Here is an 18,463-nt window from a genome sequence, read left to right on the forward strand (position 1 = left end):
ATATGGCAACCTCCTTGCATCAGTGACTGGTCCCTCGGAATGTAAAAGTTGGGCATCCCTGCTTTAACCTATATAACGGAACCCAGTTAAGGGATAAATAGCACAGAGGACATTAAACATCCCATACTCTAAATGATCATTCTGATCCCGTGGGCCTTTTTCTGGGCTTCAACAGGTACCTAATCTTCAGTCAAATGACATCTTAAATTCCCGTTTCTGGTCTATAGTCAAAGCCAGAGGGAATAAATCGTTCAGATTGCTAATGATGCCTCACACAAACCAGAGTCTGGTGAGAATTTAATTACCCTTTAATTTCCTGCATCCTTCTTCTTACACCTCGCTACTAGAGGAATATCAATCTTATCGCTGCTAATTTCATCACTGGTTGTGACATTTCGGAAACAGCATCACAGGGGAACCAAGTCGCCCTTACCCTTTGCAAATCCCATATTGCCTCTTCATCGGCGATTCGACCTGTTTGCATATTGCAAAAGAGCATCTGCAGGCTGCGTGCAGAACGTAACGTGTTAAAATCATTGAATTACAAAATTGCAGAGTTGGACGCAACCCCAAGGGACATCTAGACCAACCTGCAGCAGCGCAGGAAGCACAGCTAAAGAATCCCTGGCAGATGACTTAAAAACCTCTATTGAAGGTTTTTCAGCCCGCCACCTTCTGAGGGAGCCTGTTCCACTTTCAAACAGCTCTTGTGGTCAGAAAGTTCTTCATAATTTTTAGCTGGAATTTGAATCCATTGGTTTGGGTCCTACTCTCTGGAGCAGCAGAGAACAAACTTCCTCCATATGACAGCCCTTCAGATATTTGAAGATTGCTTTCTTATCACTTCTCAGTCTTCTCCAGAGCTGAACCTACCCAACTCCCTCGAACGTTCCTCATAAGGCTTAGCTCCCAGAGGCTGAGAACATGGCATACAAGGGCAGCGACATGCAAGAAGGAAGGAGAGAGACTTGTTGCTTTGGACCAGGATATGATCTGAAGATGGGACACGGGTTGTGCTGTGGGTTAAACCACAGAGCCTAGGACTTGCCGATCAGAAGGTTGGCGGTTCAAATCCCCGTGACAGGGTGAGCTCCCGTTGCTCGGTCCCTGCTCCTGCCAACCTAGCAGTTCGAAAGCACATCAATGTGCAAGTAGATAAATAGGTACCGCTCCGGCGGGAAGGTAAATGGCATTTCTGTGCGTTGCTCTGGTTCGCCAGAAGTGGCTTAGTCATGCTGGCCACATGACCCGGAAGCTGTACGCCAGCTCCATCAGCCAATAAAGCGAGATGAGCGTCGCAAGCCCAGGGTTGGTCATGACTGGACCTAATGGTCAGGGGTCCCTTTACCTTTACTATGATCTGAAGGTACATGAGGCCACAAACTTGCTGACTCTAAGCAGGTCTGGGGAAGGAGTTCAGAAGAGTTCAGAGAGACATTTGGTACCAAGGAGAAGTTATTCGCCCCTGCTTGGCAGCGTTCCTTGCCTTTTTTTCAGAGGAGTTCCTGATCAGGCAGGATTCTGAAAGCACACCAACTCCCCCAACAGCTGGATGGAAAGAGGCATAAAATGGGGAAAACTGAGCAGATGGGGAAGAATAGAGGATTCTGGGAAATGGCACGGCTGGCTGTAATCCTGAACAAGAGTCTTACACAACACAACACTTCGTTACAGGCCCCACTTGTTGAGCCCTGCTAATGAAATGCAAAACGAGAGAAGGAGGGAGGGATCTGTAGTTCTGCATTCAGAAAATGTCATTGTTCATTCCTTTTGTCCTCTTCACCACTTTTTAAAAAAGATGTTCTCTTTCTTATGCACACTCTTCCCATCCTTCCCAATTTAGGCATGTTCAAAACGTTCAAGAAATGTTTAAATGCTGGATGCTGTGAGAAAAGATTACCCCGCTCCCAGGTGACTTGAAAGCACAGATAATAATATCAATCCAATTAGATATTCTGGCCCCTAGATGATGATTTTTAATTTTTTTTAAAGGAAGGAGCAAGAAAGCCGAGAGCCAGTGGTATAAATAGCAGGTGTAATTTCATCAAGCGGGAAAGGAAACCTGAAATTATCGCTTTGAAGCTACCTATTAAGCCTTTTAATTCGGCGTATTTAATAGCACCACACTTGTCTGATCATTTCAATTTCCACTTTCCTCATTACTGGTGCGCAAGATTTCAATATCCAAACAAATAGGTAGTGTCTCCAGAGTAATATGACCCTTGTACAGATGCGGAAATAAAAATTATTTTAAAAGTGCAGGGGGACTTCATTGGAAATGGATGCTGTCTGGCATATTTTGCTCACAAGGACTTAAAAGGAGCCGTGCTAGATCAGGTTAAAAGCCCATCTAATCCAGCATCTTGGGGCTAACCAGATGCCTGTGGAAAACAAAAAGGCAGGACCTGAGAACAACAGCAAGTGGTATTCAGAGGCACAATACCTCCAACCGCGTAACCAATGTAGGATGTAGCCATTGCAACGAGTAGCTTTGTCCTCCATGAATTTGACCCATCCTAGCAGAGACATCACCTTGCCATCAAAGGTCCGTATAGTAAAAGCTATGGTTTTCCCAGTAGTGATGTATGGAAGTGAGAGCTGGACCATAAAGAAGGCTGATCGCCAAAGAATTGATGATGGTGAATTATGGTGCTGGAGGAGACTCTTGAGAGTCCCATGGACTGCAAGAAGATCAAACCTATCCATTCTGAAGGAAATCAGCCGTGAGTGCTCACTGGAAGGACAGATCCTGAAGCTGAGGCTCCAATACTTTGGCCACCGCATGAGAAGAGAAGACTCCCTGGAATAGACCCTGATGTTGGGAAAGATGGAGGGCACAAGGAGACGGGGACGACAGAGGACGATATGGTTGGACAGTGTTCTCGAAGCTACCAGCATGAGTTTGACCAAACTGCGGGAGGCAGTGGAAGACAGGAGTGCCTGGCGTGCTCTGGTCCATGGGGTCACGAAGAGTCGGACATGACTAAATGACTAAACAACAACAACAGCTAGCAGCCATCACTACCTGCTGTGGTAGCAAGCGCTGCAATTTAACTGTGAAGGAGCACATCCTTTTGTCTGCCCCGAATCTCGCACAACTTCAGCTTCACTGGATAACCCTGGCTCCTAGCAGTTTGAGAAGGAGCAAAACTCTTTTCCAGCTGCTTCATTTTATATACACCTTATATCCTGCTTCCTCTTCCTTGTCTTCTCTCTAAACTAACAAGCCACTAGCACTTGTGAGCTTTCCAACAGAGAGGAGTTTCTCCAACCACTCGATTCTTTTGGGCTGCCCTTTCCAGCTTTGTGACATCAGGCACGGTTCTCAATCTCCCAGCAACCTGCCCTTTGAACCTTGCGCGCTCTCCTCTCCCTCCCGTCTTGTCCTTTTTAACCACCTCGGCTTGTCTTTGTGCTCCGAACCTGCATCACAAACCTTCGTTCTGAACCGATTTCATTATTTTCATCCTTTGCCAGCCCTAGCAACAATTTGTGCCTGCAATTCCAACTGCACACCCTGCCACACTCAGGGAACCAACCTACTTGAATGAAAAGCACAAGTTTTTTTTCCATTTCTGAAAACGTACATGATCCTAAAAGGATTGTTTCACTTATTAAAGCTTTTATGCTGCCGTTCACATGGAGTTTCAGGGCAATGTACAACAAATTTTGAAATGCAGTAATCAAGCATTAAAACTGCAATACAAATAAAATGCAGTTAATGACACACACACACACACACACACACACACACATCACAACCAGCCCATGGGATTTAAGTGTCCACAAATGCCTGGGAGTGTAAATACGTTTTTAATAAGCATTTCAGGTTCAAGTTCACCCCTTCCAAGGAACTACTTCCATGCCGTTTCAAAGTTGCATTTCATTCACAAAGTCATTGCTTTCTTGAAGGGGGTGGTTCAGAATTATACAAGCTACTCTGCTAAAGCATAAAATATGCTTAAGACTGAGAAAACATAAAAACACATATGCAGTGTAATGTGAGTAATTGCTTTATTTGTCCCAGCAATTGTGATATTTAGGCTTAAACAACAGAGAGTGAGAAATGATAAATGCAATGCCAACAATCAAACACAGAGTGAAGTGCAGTGAAACCCCTATACATAACTGAACTAAAATTAAAATTGAATTGCATTTAAAATTGCCCAACGTTCCACCCAGCAATTATAGGAGCGACTTTCAGGTGTAATTCAGATACTTTTGCATTAATTCAGTGGATTGGTTAACCCCAGTTTGTTCATTCTGAGCACCTTTCGTGAGTGGCAACATGTTTCTGCCTCCCTAGGCTCAGAGGAGAAGTGATTTCATGCAGATGTTGCCACCACAGAAAAGTCTCCCCCTGCTAAGGTAAAGGTAAAGGGACCCTTGACCATTAGGTCCAGTCGTGGCCGACTCTGGGGTTGCAGCGCTCATCTCGCTTTACTGGCCGAGGGAGCCGGCGTACAGCTTCCGGGTCATGTGGCCAGCATGAATAAGCTGCTTCGGGCAAACCCGAGCAGTGCACGGAAATGCTGTTTACGTTCCCGCCGGAGTGGTACCTATTTATCTTCTTGCACTGACATGCTTTCGAACAGCTAGGTTGGCAGGAGCAGGGACCGAGCAACGGGAGCTCACCCCGTCGTGGGGATTCAAACTGCCAACCTTCTGATCAGCAAGTCCTAGGCTCTGTGGTTTAACCCACAGCGCCACCCACGTCCCTTCTCCCCCTGCTAGCTGCTGCTAAATGAACCTCCATAGGTGGCAACACCCCCAAGAAGAGCATCATCGTGAAATCATAGAGACCGATTAGGGCAGTAAGGGGGAAAGTGCTTTCCTCCTTCAGGTAACCTAGTCCCAAGTTGTTAAGGCTTTCATAGATTTGAACCAAAACCTTAAATCTGGCACCTTACTGATACTAAATTCGGTACCTTACTGGCAGCCAGTGCAACAACTTTAAGAGCTGTGTAATCAGAGAGGCTGAAGGAAGTCCAAAAATGAGAAAATTTGTTAAGTTGTAATGTGGTGCGATTTGTATTTTTCTTGATGAAAATTAATAAAGAATATTGACTTGGGGGGGAAGAGCTGTGTAATTAAGAGTTGCATTTTACACTGGCTGCATCTTCTGGACCAGCCTTAAGGGCAGCCCCATGTAGAACACACTGCAGTAGTCCAGTCTTGGGCTTACCAATGCATGAGTTGCAGTGGCAAGCCTATCCCTATCCAGGAATAGTTCCTAGCCAAAGAAAATGATTTAGTCATTGCTCTGGTATTCTCACTTCCTTTTGTCTTACCTTTACCAGCGGTGCAATGAGTTTAGCATCATCTGAAGGCGAGGGGGAAGATTAATCCATCAACATTTTGCCCTTTAAGTCAAAGGGAGGACTTGAAAGGTGATGTTAGCAATTGCTAGGTTCTGTTCATCATTCAAGAACACCCTTCAGCAGTGAGCAATCCGGGCTTGATTGATGTCGTGTGCCCTTTCAGCTTCCAGGGGAGGCTGTATTTTGAAGGAAGCGTGACACCTGTAGGGTGGCAGACAGCGGGGAAATATACGAAAGCACTGTGGAAGAATGATGTGAGGAAATGACAAGAGACTTGTATTGCATCAATGGGGGGAGAGATTTGTAGCAGTTCTGAAATACATCAGAACTGGGGCTGAGACCCTACAGTACTCCAGGTATTGTATGACTCCAGCTCTCATCATCCCAGCAAGCACAGCCAGTGGTCAGGGTTGATGGGAGACGTAGTCCAGTAATATCTGAACAGGTTCCCCATGCCTTTATTGCAGGTCAAAGATCCCATTAAATCAGGCCTAGAAATAGATCAATAGATACACACACACTACTGGATCCTAGTTCAGATAAGGGGACCATTTGTGCCGATAGATAGATAGATAGATAGATAGATAGATAGATAGATAGATGATAGATAGATGATAGATATAGATAGATGATAGATAGCTAGATGATAGATAGATAGATGATAGATAGATAGATAGATAGATAGATAGATAGATAGATAGATGATAGATAGATAGATAGATGATAGATAGATAGATAGATAGATAGATAGATAGATAGGTAGATGATAGATAGACAGACAGACAGACAGACAGATAGATAGATAGATAGATAGATAATAGATAGATAGATAGATAGATAGATAGATAGATAGATGATAGATACACCAACCTAGCAGTTCGAAAGCATGTCAAAGTGCAAGTAGATAAATAGGTACCACTTCCTCAGGAAGGTAAATGGCAGTTCCGTGCGCTGCTCTGGTTTCGCCAAAAGCAGCTTAGTCGTGCTGGCCACATGACCTGGAAGCTGTATGCCGGCTCCCTCGGCCAATAAAGCGAGATGAGCGCCGCAACCCCAGAGTCGGTCACAACTGGACATAATGGTCAGGAGTCCCTTTACCTTTATACCTGCACTTAAGGATAGAGCTATGCATCTGGGATTGGGGACCACTTTGAAGTAGTTTTTAAAGCTTCAATCAAGCTTTAAAGCTTCAATCAAGATATAAGTGTCCTGCTAGATCAGTGGTCTGGTTGGAATTGTTTTAATTTTGTATTGCCATGATTATTATGATGATTTATTTATTACCCCACCCCACACCTTCAAGTTCCAGGGTGGGTTGCAAAAATTACAACACAACATGTTTTTTAAAAGCAGTTTAAAACAACTTTGAATTACAAAAATAAGTTGGGACAGAAATAGGCATCTCAAGCCAAGGGGGAAAGGTGCACCTTCAGCATTATCTGAAGTTGACAGATGAACCTCTGTGGGGAGAGAGGTGAACGACTTAGGGGGGCTACCACAGAGAAGGCCCTCTCTCATCTCACCACCACCACCCAAGCTTCTGAGGGTGGTGGGACCACCAAGAGGCCAATTTTAGCACCCGGGAGGTTTTTTGAGATCTTTTCTCTTGTAAGTCCTCCTGGGTGGTGTTTATACTGTAACGGTGCGGAATATAGAGGTTTTAATAAAATAAACACCTGAAGAGAGCCCTATGCAACACCTTGAAAATGAAGTACTAAGGCAGGATTGGGGAACCTCAGACCCCATGGCTTCTCTTTCTGAACCTGAATGGAGGATAGATAGGGCAGTGTGAAGGTACATCAAAACTAGCCCATTGGGTAAAGTTTCCATTCATATTTGTTGCTCTACCCACCAATGGTATGTGGCCATCTTTAATCTGCCCATAAGGAAATGTGGCCCTTGGGTTGATAACACTTCCCCATACCTGGGCCATCGATCTTTAAGCTTTCCACAGTAGCCAGCTAGATGCCACTGGGAAGCCCACAAGCCAAAGAAGAGCACATTGACCCTCTCCCACTCCTTTCCCCCAGAAACTGGTGGTCTGAGGCATGATGCCTGTGATCTTGCAAGCAGGATGCGGCCATTATAAGTAGCAGCCCCCATCAGTGTATTCCTCCCTGAATTCTGCCTAAACCCCTTTTGAAGCCATCCAACTTGGCGGCCATCACCACATTCTCGAAAGTGAATCCCACAGTTCAATGATGCGCAGTGCAAAGAATTGGCTCCTCTGGTCCATCCTAAATTGCGTAAATCCACATTGGGTGGTCCAGTGGGTTCTTGTATTATGAGAGAGATGGGGGAAATTCTCTTTTTTTAATAATATTTTTTATTAATTTTAACATATAAATTATAAAATGTACCACAAAACTTATCACCTATACAATCTTTTTGGACTTCCATCAGCACTTCTGATGATCCACCATTTTAACCACTTCTTATGCATTTCTTTATATTGCCTTTACATCTCTTAACAAATCATCCTCCCCCTTCTCCATTTTTACAATACTTCTAATAATACTCCTCACAAAACTTCTTGCAACCCTACAAATGTCATCTGCTCTTCACAATTACTTTTCAAATAGCCCATAAATTTACTCCAGTCTTCCGTGAATTTCTGGTCTCGCTGGTTTCGAATCCTTCCTGTTAGTTTATCTAATTCTGCATAGTCCATTAACTTCATCCTCCATTCTTCAATCGATGGTAACTCTTCTTGCTTCCATTTTTGGGCCAATAATATTCTTGCTGGGGGAAATTCTCTTTGTGGGGACATTCCCCACACTATGAGTAACCTTACTGAGTTCTGTGATGTCCCCTCTTACTCAACTTTCTCCTAAACTAAAAGAGCCCCAACTGCTGTAACCTTTCCTCAGTCATAGAACAATTGTTCCCAAGTTTCCCTGCAGAGCAGGAATTACTATGCACTTTGTAAAGACGTACTCTCCAGCCCGATTTCACGCTGTTCTTTCAACCTAAAACTGCTGTTTTCCCTGTTCAGAAAAGCTCTTGTTTGCCAGTTCCTTTCATTCCATTGAAAACCCTGACATGTTTTGCACTCAGATGTTTTCAGCAAGTGGCCTCCGTGGTACAATGAGAACTATGGGATGTGGATGCTCTAACAGCAGGCAACATGAAGCAAAAAATAAAATAAAAACCAGTACCATTCTGTACAAAGGAACAGTGCAGGCCAGGAGTGATCAGCCTGAGTTGGAGCTCTCCTAAATAGGTTGCAGCTTCTACTCAGAGCCCTGAACTTTTGCAAAAGAGCTGTCTTACCAGACCACATCAAAGGTCTGTCTAGAACACTGTCCTGTTTCCATCAATACATGGGTTGGCAGTAGAAGATAGAGTGTGTAAGGAAGGAGGAGAAATTTGGAGCACACTTCCAGAAACAATATGTCAACCGAAACAGAGATATCCTTTGAAATTCGTACATCTCTGAATTTTGTGGTGCAGGTCTCAAACCAAAAACTGGAACATAGGAAGCAGTCATATAGAGTCTTCTCGGCCACCTTCTGATGGCTGCTTGCCAGTGTTAGGTATTGGGTGAGAAAGTCTACCCAATTCAAGTTTAAAGGTGAACCTACCAAATCTGCACATTGTGAAACACTGTCTGAACTGAAACAGATCTCCAAATTTTAAAACGCTGTTCCCCAGCCAAATAATGTGCACAGAAGTGCATATATTATTGAAGATAACAAATATATATCATATTAGGAGAAATTGCTAGCATGTTTTTTTACTATTAGTCAAAACTGCAAAACTGCAAAAAAATGTGTTTTAATGGAAGAAATCAGTAATAAAATGTGAACAGATTTTTATGAGGTTTAAAAAATAATAATAATGAACCACACTGAACTGGAAAAATGAGAGAAACCAAGAAAACTGAGATTGACAAGTCTGTCCATCCCTTATGGTGCCTAATTGGGATTACTTCCTAGTCAATGTGTTTAGGATTACAAATGATTGGGACACACACACACACCATATTTCAAGGCACACACAGCACTTTACACAACCCCGTGCAACCTGCTACATGCCCTCAGCCTGCCTGAACCCACACCAGCCCTTGCAAATCCTAAAGCTGCAGCCATGGTTGTTGCAACAGCCTTGAGTATTTGTCACGTGTGTTTTGTGTGAGAGAATGTTCCCCGCCTTCTAAATTTAGTTGCTGCTTTAAAATAGGAGAAGCATTCGCTAGCTAGCAGAGAATAATGGAAGTGTCAAATATTAGAGTGTGTAAGACTCCAAGCAGAATGCATAATATCTAAAGCAGCACTGAGGCTGGAATCAAACAAAGTAGGAATCTGCTGAAGCACGCGGGTCAGGTGTGGGTTGCTTCTGCGAAGCAGGCGGAGGCGCTGGCACTAAATTTTAAACCTCTTGGGATTTTCCTCCACCCCCTCTCCATGGTTTCCATCATTTGGGTTTAGTGATATGTTTTCTGCCAGCAGCCCTTCCTACCATTTTTGTTCCACACATTGGAGTAAGTTGCTAGAAATCACTGCCTTGTCAAGGACAAGCTGGTGTAAGGTCAGCCATCCTTCCCCCACCCAACTACCCCCACTTCCAGAAGGTATTTCCTTTCAAAATTATAGCTTGCTGTTTCACTCAGAAGTCTCACTATCTGCAGAGATGCCTTTTGCATGACCTGTTGTGACGGCTCAGCGAATTTTTATTTTTTAGAAGGTTGAGCCATTGACTTAGAAACAGAATCTGGAAATTTCACACAGCAGGTCTTCCTCCAGAAAGTCAAAATGTGAACAGCTCCCAGGATGATCACAGAAGAGTCCAGCATAGCCCAACTACAAAGCCTTATTTAACTTCTTTTGGAAACCTACTCAAGTTCCAAACAGAGTTTAAGATAAATTCACATAGTAAAAGAATAAACAAACGTGTTGTTCTTCAAACCCCATTTTTAAAGTTTTAAAAACCGTGCTGTAACCACCTGTATGCATATGCACACTTCATTCGTTACTTCAGCAGAAATGCATCAATTTGATAGATTGTATTTGATGCAGATTAATACCATCTTCTGAAAAGGCCCATCAGCTTATTCGGAGGTAATACCCAGTCTTTTCAAGGACCCAGCCTTTGTAAGTCTACTCACAGGTAATTCTTACTGTTTTCAGTGAGGCTCCTTTCAGATAAGTGAGCATAGGATTGCACTTAGCTTGGAATGACAACTAGATAAGGCATGTGCAAAGCAGTTTGAACCTTGTGAGTGCTACACAAACATTGTGTGGTGATTATTATAATGATAAAGGTGATGGTGCCACTACTTCGGTTTGAATGTCTGTCACAACATGAAAGCTATTAGATTCAGGAAGTTGACATTTTCAGTCATGTAAAAGAAGACGAGGCAGTTTTGGAAAAGCTGAGTTTTCTGAACGTAAGGGGAAAGGACTTATGTTGTCTTTTGTACCGCAAATTCATTTATGCCAACAAGTGGGGTAAAACCATGGAGTCATAGAGTTGCAAAAGACCCCAAAAGTCATCAAGTCCAGCACTTTCCTGGTGCAGGAATTCCACTGCTGTTGTTGTTGTTTAGTCGTTTAGTCATGTCCGACTCTTCGTGACCCCATGGACCAGAGCACGCCAGGCACTCCTGTCTTCCACTGCCTCCTGCAGTTTGATCAAACTCATGCTGGTAGCTTCGAGAACACTGTCCAGCCATCTCGTCCTCTGTCGTCCCCTTCTCCTTGTGCCCTCACTCTTTCCCAACATCAGGGTCTTTTCCAGGGAGTCTTCTCTTCTCATGAGGTGGCCAAAGTATTGGAGCCTCAGCTTCAGGATCTGTCCTTCCAGTGAGCACTCAGGGCTGATTTCCTTCAGAATAGGGAGGTTTGATCTTCTTACAGTCCATGGGACTCTCAAGAGTCTCCTCCAGCACCAGAATTCAAAAGCATCCATTCTTCGCCGATCAGCCTTCTTCATGGTCCAGCTCTCACTTCCATACATCACTACTGGGAAAACCATAGCTTTAACTATACAGACTTTGTTGGCAAGGTGATGTCTCTGCTACATCATCCGTAATGTGTCCATGCAGCCTCTAATGATTAAAAATGTCTAATGAGGGCTATGCTGCACTTCCACAATTGGAGGCAGCAGTTGCTGGAAACCACAGGAAGAGAGAGGGCTCTGGTGCTCAAATCCTGCCTGCTGGTTTTCCACAGGCACCTGGTTGGCCGCTGTGAGAACAGGGTGCTGGGTTAGAGGGGACATTGGTCTGATCCAGCAGTCTCTCCTTCTGTTCTTATGCCAACCAGATGCCTGTGGGAAACCCACAAGCAAGACTTGAGCCACACAGCGCTCACCCCAACTGTGCTTCTCAGTAACTGATATCCAGAGGTATTCTTCCTCTGACAGTAGTGGTACAATGATTGTCGGAGCCTCCGCTACGACCAAGCTGATAAAGCTCATCCTCCTCTGGTCGAGTCCTTCAGAATCGCCTCCGACAATAATTAACGACCTGAGCCTCTGATGAGCCTTCAGGCACGTTCCCCATTCAGCAGAGTATCAAAGCAGCAGAAGTGATGAGATTTATGGCTACATCGCTATGCTTTATTTCTTACTACGCAGACAGAAAAGAAATAAACATCCTCTCTCTGTGAGAGCAGAGAGCAACTGAAACAAAGGAACAGGAAACCAGTAACATCACAACCGTCTCCTGTCTCCCATGAGACTTCCAACAGCCTGGAATGTCTCTGGAATGTAAACAGAGTCTTGTGACTCTAAGCAGCTGCACAGTGGCAAACAGAAACTAACAATGATATCCTTATTCGCCATGAATTTTCAAACCCGCTTTTCAAGCCATCCAAGCTGGTGGCCATCAATAACTTTTGTGGGAGCAGATTGTTAGATGATTAGATAGCACTCTTCAGACCTTTCCTGGGGCCAGCACCTGCAAGAACCTTGAGGACTGGGCCAGGATGCTACCAGGATGCTACCTGGGTTCCACCTGACTTTAATTTCCTGTTCAGACATAACGCCCAATGAGGACTTGAATATGTACCCCTTCTGTTCAGCACAGCAGATCAGTACCTATGGTTACGAACTTGCAGAAATGAAGCGGTGTTATTCTAGTAGGAGAACTCCCCCCCCCTGCTATTTTTAACAAGCCTATTTATATAGTTGTTTCCACCTATCACCAAGGTAGAGCCTCAGCTTTTGCAAAACCAAGGTGTTCCTGAATGAGGTTCTGTGAACAACATATAACACCTGCAAGCCTCGTTTCTCCAGATCATTCAGCCCTACATAGTTTTCACTTGATAACTGTGTTGGCTAGTGGAGATGTGCATGTATGAATTGGGCCATCAGAGACTTGATATCACAGAATGGAGATTTTTTTAGTAGGTAGTGGAGCAGGTTCACATATTAGCTGGCTGGTAACTTCAGTTGTTCCTCCATGCTTACTCAAAATACAAGGGCTGTATCCAATGCTACTCCTACTCAAAGTAGGACCCATTGAAAGTCCAGAAAACAAACAAACAAACAAACAAACAGTGAGTTTCCCCGGGAATATAATTCAACAACAGTATTAAATAGAAATATAATATGTAAATAAGACAATACACAATGGAGGCCAAACATAAAAAGGATATTTTTCAATGCTACTGTTTCCGAATTTGTTAGATAGATAATAATATACTCACAATAAATATAAATAAAAATACATGGGGTCACTTGAAGGCACCTCTCTTCAGATGCCCTGCACAATGTGTGGACAGTTTGACCAGAACAATATCAGAATATTTAGTACACGTTTAGTGAATGTCAGGAGGAATGGCAGATCAGGAATTTAGTGGTACAGGTATGGTCGCAACGTCATTCTTTCACAACGTGTATATTGTGGCAAGATTGGACAGTCCATATACCTAGTAACTACCCTACCCATGTAAGCAGATGCCCACTGACAGACCGTTAATAATTTGAGGAAAATCAAAATAAGTTGATGAACACACACACACACACACACACACACACACATCTGTACAGGTGAAAATGCACTGGTCCTGTCTTCTCCCAATGTTCATTTTTCTCAAGGTAGCGGACAACCATATTCTGCTTTTGCAGAGCTATTCAGAGGCTTCTTCATGTTACAGTACCCATCTTTACAGTTTCAGAAACAGGAAACAATAATTGCTAGGTTATTGGTCTGAGTGTCAGAACCACAGACTTATTGCCATTTTGCAAAAGTGTGTTCATGAACACTTCCACGGACTAAAAATCCGGGTGCAGCAATTACTGAGGGTTACATTTCACAAGGCTCTCTGAAGAAGGGCCATTGGGCATTCCATCTTAATCACCACGGGTAGCTTCTGGTCTCAAAGATAAACCAGGCATTTTCTGCACTGTCCTAAAATTAAGATAATTTATAGATTGATTCCTTTTCATGTTTGGTCTGTGGGTTCTTGAGGGGTGCGGATAACATAGGTACAAATTGAAATGTGAAATGATATGATGAGTATGATACAATGTCTCAGTAAATAATGGCATGCTCGTACAGTGATTCAACATTTTAATTGTTTCCGCAAGTGAAATGATATATAGGCTGCCAATTTTAGACTTCTTGTCTTTGTATACTTGAAAGATGTCTGCAATATGCTGGAGACAGATATAAATAGAGATGTAGATGATATAGATATATCCAGTATCCTAACAAAGATATCTCATCTTATGATGTTTAATTTGAAAGAAATGATCACTATGATAAAAAAAATAACCTAGAAGCAAAAGAGGCACACATTTTTGTTTCCATTAGATTCTATCCACCATTCAACTGATGTTTGCATGCTCTGCCTACTCCTGCAACCAGTTTACTTTCAGAACCATTTATATTCATATTTCATCTGCTTTTCTTTTGTGTCTGCATGATTTGCATATTAATTTCTGCATGAGGCTCACATTATTTCAAATCCAGATATCTGTGGCGCTAAGAAGCCATTCATAGGTTTCCATGTATGTTATTTCCCCCCACCCTTTGTTTCCCATTACTAAATTTCAAATATGCTTGGAATGTAAAAGTGGCATGAAACTTTTGTGACGCAAGCAAATACTTACAAATTTGGAGTCGTCCTCTAATTGGACACTTTGTACTTTTTCTAGCTTTGTCCAACCTTCAGGAATGGACAATACATTATCTTATCAGTCCTTAACCATATTGGATTCCAAATTGAAAGCCAAAACTTTATTTCAGTTCAAGTGAGAAAATTGGACGGGCACATCATGCAGAATATTTTCTTTTCTTTTATTTGTATAAATATTTTAGTCTTGCTCAGTTTAAAGGAACCACAGTTGATTAATCATGTGACTTTTAGCTGATTGATGAATTAATAGCTAGTTTCATCAATTTGAAAATGAGTAAAAACTATCATTACGAAGGAACCACTCTCTTTTTGGATTTTTACTTATATTATTATTAGTAACAACTACTGCTACTTCAAAAACAACAATGTAGTATTATGAAACAACTGCACTGAAAAATACTATAGAGTAATATTATTTAATATAATTATATTGTTGTAATATGAGGCGCAAGGATCATTTCAGAAAGGGAAGATAAATGCCTAGTTTTAAATGGTTCTTGCCATTTGCAGGGCCTATATATAGGGGGGGGTGTGTTTGTATACTGCCCAAACAGTTCATCAATTTTAACAAACGTTAATTTGCAGCACAAAGTTTGCTTCATAAGGCAGACTTAACCAATTAATAATCAAATAATCAATAGCCAGCCATCAATAATCAAACCAATTTTGCGTTTATCTTTTTTTTTTTCCTTTAAGCACCAAATCTTCAGGGTGGTTTGTTTTTTTTAACCGTTTTGCTTTACCCCAAAAGAAAATTGAGCAGAGTCACTGCAGTTGTTTTTCCACTTTTACAAACTAGTTGTTTTGTCAGCATGAGTGTGACAACAATTAGACGTCCTTGTTTTTGCCCCCATGCCTTTTCTCCTTCACAGTCATTCAATGACAGGCGTAAAAAGAACTTCATCTTTTCACGAAAATTCCCATTCTACAAGAACAAGGAGCTGAGTGAGCAGGAAACGAGTGACCCGGAACGTAAGTAAAACGCTTAGAGGAGACAATGTCACGTTGCAGGAGCCGCGCATGACACTGGTACCCTACACTCTGAGCACACCGACACACCTAGGCAAACAAAGGTCAGGGTCAGGACAGGTGAGGAGGCATTACTACTGTGACCAATGCAAGATGGCCGTCTGGATTCCTTTCTCCTTTGGAATATCCAAAGCTTCCACCACTGGTTGGATAATTTTTCTCTGCTGCTTAATTTAAAGCTTGTGTTCCAGCCATATTTACACTTGTTTAAATTGCCCGGCTTCAAATTTTTTGCTAAGGAGAAAGCAACAAGTGCTCAGACATTGCTTTTCCTTTTTTGCTTCCTTCTGGTAGACTTGGAACCACCTATGTTTCTAGCCAGCTCACTGGTTTTAAACTCCAAATGACTCGTATAAGAAACAATGAAGATCTCATGCATCTTCTCCACGTGCAGAAGGCCCCAGCTTTGGTCCTTGGCATCTCCAGGTACAGGTGGGGCAAACCGCTGCCTGAAACCCAGTAGAGCCACTGCCAATGTGAGTCTGAGCTGGATGGACCAGTGATCTCAACTAGTATAAAGGAATCTCCTGACCTCCCATGTATTCGGTGTGCAAGGTGCAGAACACAAATCCCATTGCCTGTTTATTTGCTTTTCCAAAGAGCATGTGTGGTGGTTTGACCTGCGTGTGAACTGGAAGGCACATCATGGTGGCACAGTCTGGGTCGCTTCCCAGCTTTTCAGGTTAAGGGGAAAGAGTCTTAGACTACTGCAATGCGCTCTGTGTGGGGCTGCCTTTGTAGGTGACCTGTAAACTACAATTAATCCAGAATGCAGCAGCTAGACTGGCTCCCAGTACGTTTCCGAGCACAATTCAAAGTGTTGGTGCTGACCTTTAAACCCCTAAACGGCCTTGGCCCAGTATACCTGAAGGAGCGTCTCCACCCCTCATCGTTCAGCCCAGACACTGAGGTCCAACGCTGAGGGCCTTTGGTGGTTCCCTTGCTGTGAGAAGTGAGGTTACAGGGAACCAGGCAGAGGGACTTCTCGGTGGTGGCGCCCGCCCTGTGGAACGCCCTCCCATCAGAGGTCAAGGAACTAAACAACTATCTGATTTTTAGAAGACATCTGAAGGCAACCCTGTTTAGGGAGGTTTCTAATGTTTGATGTTTTATCGTGCTTTTAATATTCTGTTGGGAGCTGCCCAGAGTGGCTGGGGAAACCTAGCTAGATGGGCATGTGATTGAGATCCATGAGTGCCACTTCGAATGATTAAGCAGAAGTGGGAAATCAGTAACTAAGGAGTCTAAAATCATTCAGCAGAAATCAGGAAATCTGTGCCAAACTGAATATGACAATGAGGGGAACTCTTAATACCTTTTATTTCTTTTCCTTTTTTAAAGACTAGTTTGATCCTCAACCACTTTTGGTTGCCTGAATGGATCCTTATGTACAAATTAAAACATTTTAGTGTTGTTTTGCCAAATGGAGTTCTATATTTTAAATGAATACATTGGTGCTGAAGGGTAGGCTGGGACAAGATAGCAAGTTTTAAAATCCCATTCTTAGATTAGATTAAATTGGGAGAGGTGGAAGCTGTGTATTTTTAAATAAAATTTGCTGCAGTTACTTTTTTGTGTCTCCTAATATTTGCAACAATGGGCTGGTCCACGTGACACGGTCAACCAAACTATGGTTTAGCAAGACCTCAGAAGCTTTCTTTGCTTCATCAAGATCCTCCTTGCTTCTATACTGCGCTGAGCTAAACCAGGGTTTGGCTCCTAGTTAAGCTGCTCCCCCCTCACTAATTGCCAACCGTAGCCAAGAATAAACCTTGAGTTAGAACAAACTTGGACTTGGCGCAAAACAACACGGCAGTAAAAAGAACCGGGGAAGAGCATGGGCTTGCCAAACCATCGCTTGACATGTCGTGTCATGTGAAGCAAGTCAGAATTATGAATGATGTGCCAAACCACCTTACACTCTGTTTTTTTAATCGGCAAAGGGATTTGCGTCGTCTGGCTTGCATACTGAGTCTGTAGGCCAATTCATATGTTTCCAACATGTGTCACTCATAGTTTAAGACCAATGAGCTGTCCAGAACCACGGGTGCTCCTGAACTCAGGCAATGTGGTCCAGAACACAAGGACCATGGCGCTGGTCTTCCAGCATCACTCACTGACTGCTTGCCTGGGTTTGCCAGGCAAACTATCTTCATCTGAGCTACTTTTCTACATCAGGGATGGGGATACAATGGCTTTCCAGATGTTGATAGACTCCATCTCCTGTCAGCTCCAGCCTGCATGGCCAGTGATGAGGGATGACAGGGCTTGTGCTCCAGAAACACCTGGAGAGTCGTAGGTTCCTCATCCCTTGTCCTACAGCTTCCTTAAGCACCTGTATGCTTTCTTCCTTTCACCGAAATAGATTGCCTTACCATATGGCTTCCTAAGCCCCTTTGAATTTGAGGGCAGGAGTCACTTCCCAAAAGCGCAGGAATCCAGACTGTGTGATCTGCATGGTCAGTCATGGTAGTATCCATTTCAACGCCACTGACTTCTTCCTTCCTCTTCTGCGGCTGTTCTTTTCTTTCATTGCTCTCTCTGGGGAAACTCCCGTGCAGGACATCCCCGGATTAGGTGACGACGGTTATGGAACAAAGACTCTGAGTAAGTTCCCAGGAATGGTCACTGTCACCCCAGTCTTTTTCTTTCTTTCTTTCTTTTAAATAAATTTGGTTTCCTTTTTAGTTTGGCTTTTGTTCTTTCTCCAAGGTCCTCCCACCCCTGGCATGAACAAGATTAGATTTTTATTTTTATTTTGTTTTAATTTCATTCCCCAGCTTTGAATGCACTGGGTGAAATAAGTTTCCATTGGTTTGTTTGGTTTGTTTCGTTCTGCATGACAATATTAATAGCATACAGCATATGAAACAGGTATGTCTAAGTCTGTAAATAACACTTTTTTTGGTTTACAAATAATGCACCATTGATCCTTTCCTGACAGGTTTTTTTGGGGGGGTTTACACCAGTTGTTTTTAACCCCTCCCTCCCCTCCCACTGGGTTCCTACAGCTGTCTCAAAGATGAT

At 43.1% G+C, this 18,463-nt stretch overlaps 1 protein-coding gene across 1 annotated transcript in view; it reads left to right on the forward strand.

Annotated features, from left to right (window-relative positions):
* DLG2 (discs large MAGUK scaffold protein 2) overlaps nt 1-18,463 on the forward strand; it is a 907,935-nt gene that overhangs the window by 866,937 nt on the left and 22,535 nt on the right. Inside the window, exon 23 of the mRNA XM_081196960.1 lies at nt 15,280-15,379. Coding sequence (XP_081053086.1) covers nt 15,280-15,379 — 100 coding nt within the window. The remainder of the gene's footprint in view (nt 1-15,279; nt 15,380-18,463) is intronic.

The sequence above is a fragment of the Podarcis bocagei genome (assembly GCF_964188305.1).
Source record: "Podarcis bocagei genome assembly, chromosome: 6".
Classification (NCBI taxonomy): Eukaryota; Metazoa; Chordata; class Lepidosauria; order Squamata; family Lacertidae; genus Podarcis; species Podarcis bocagei.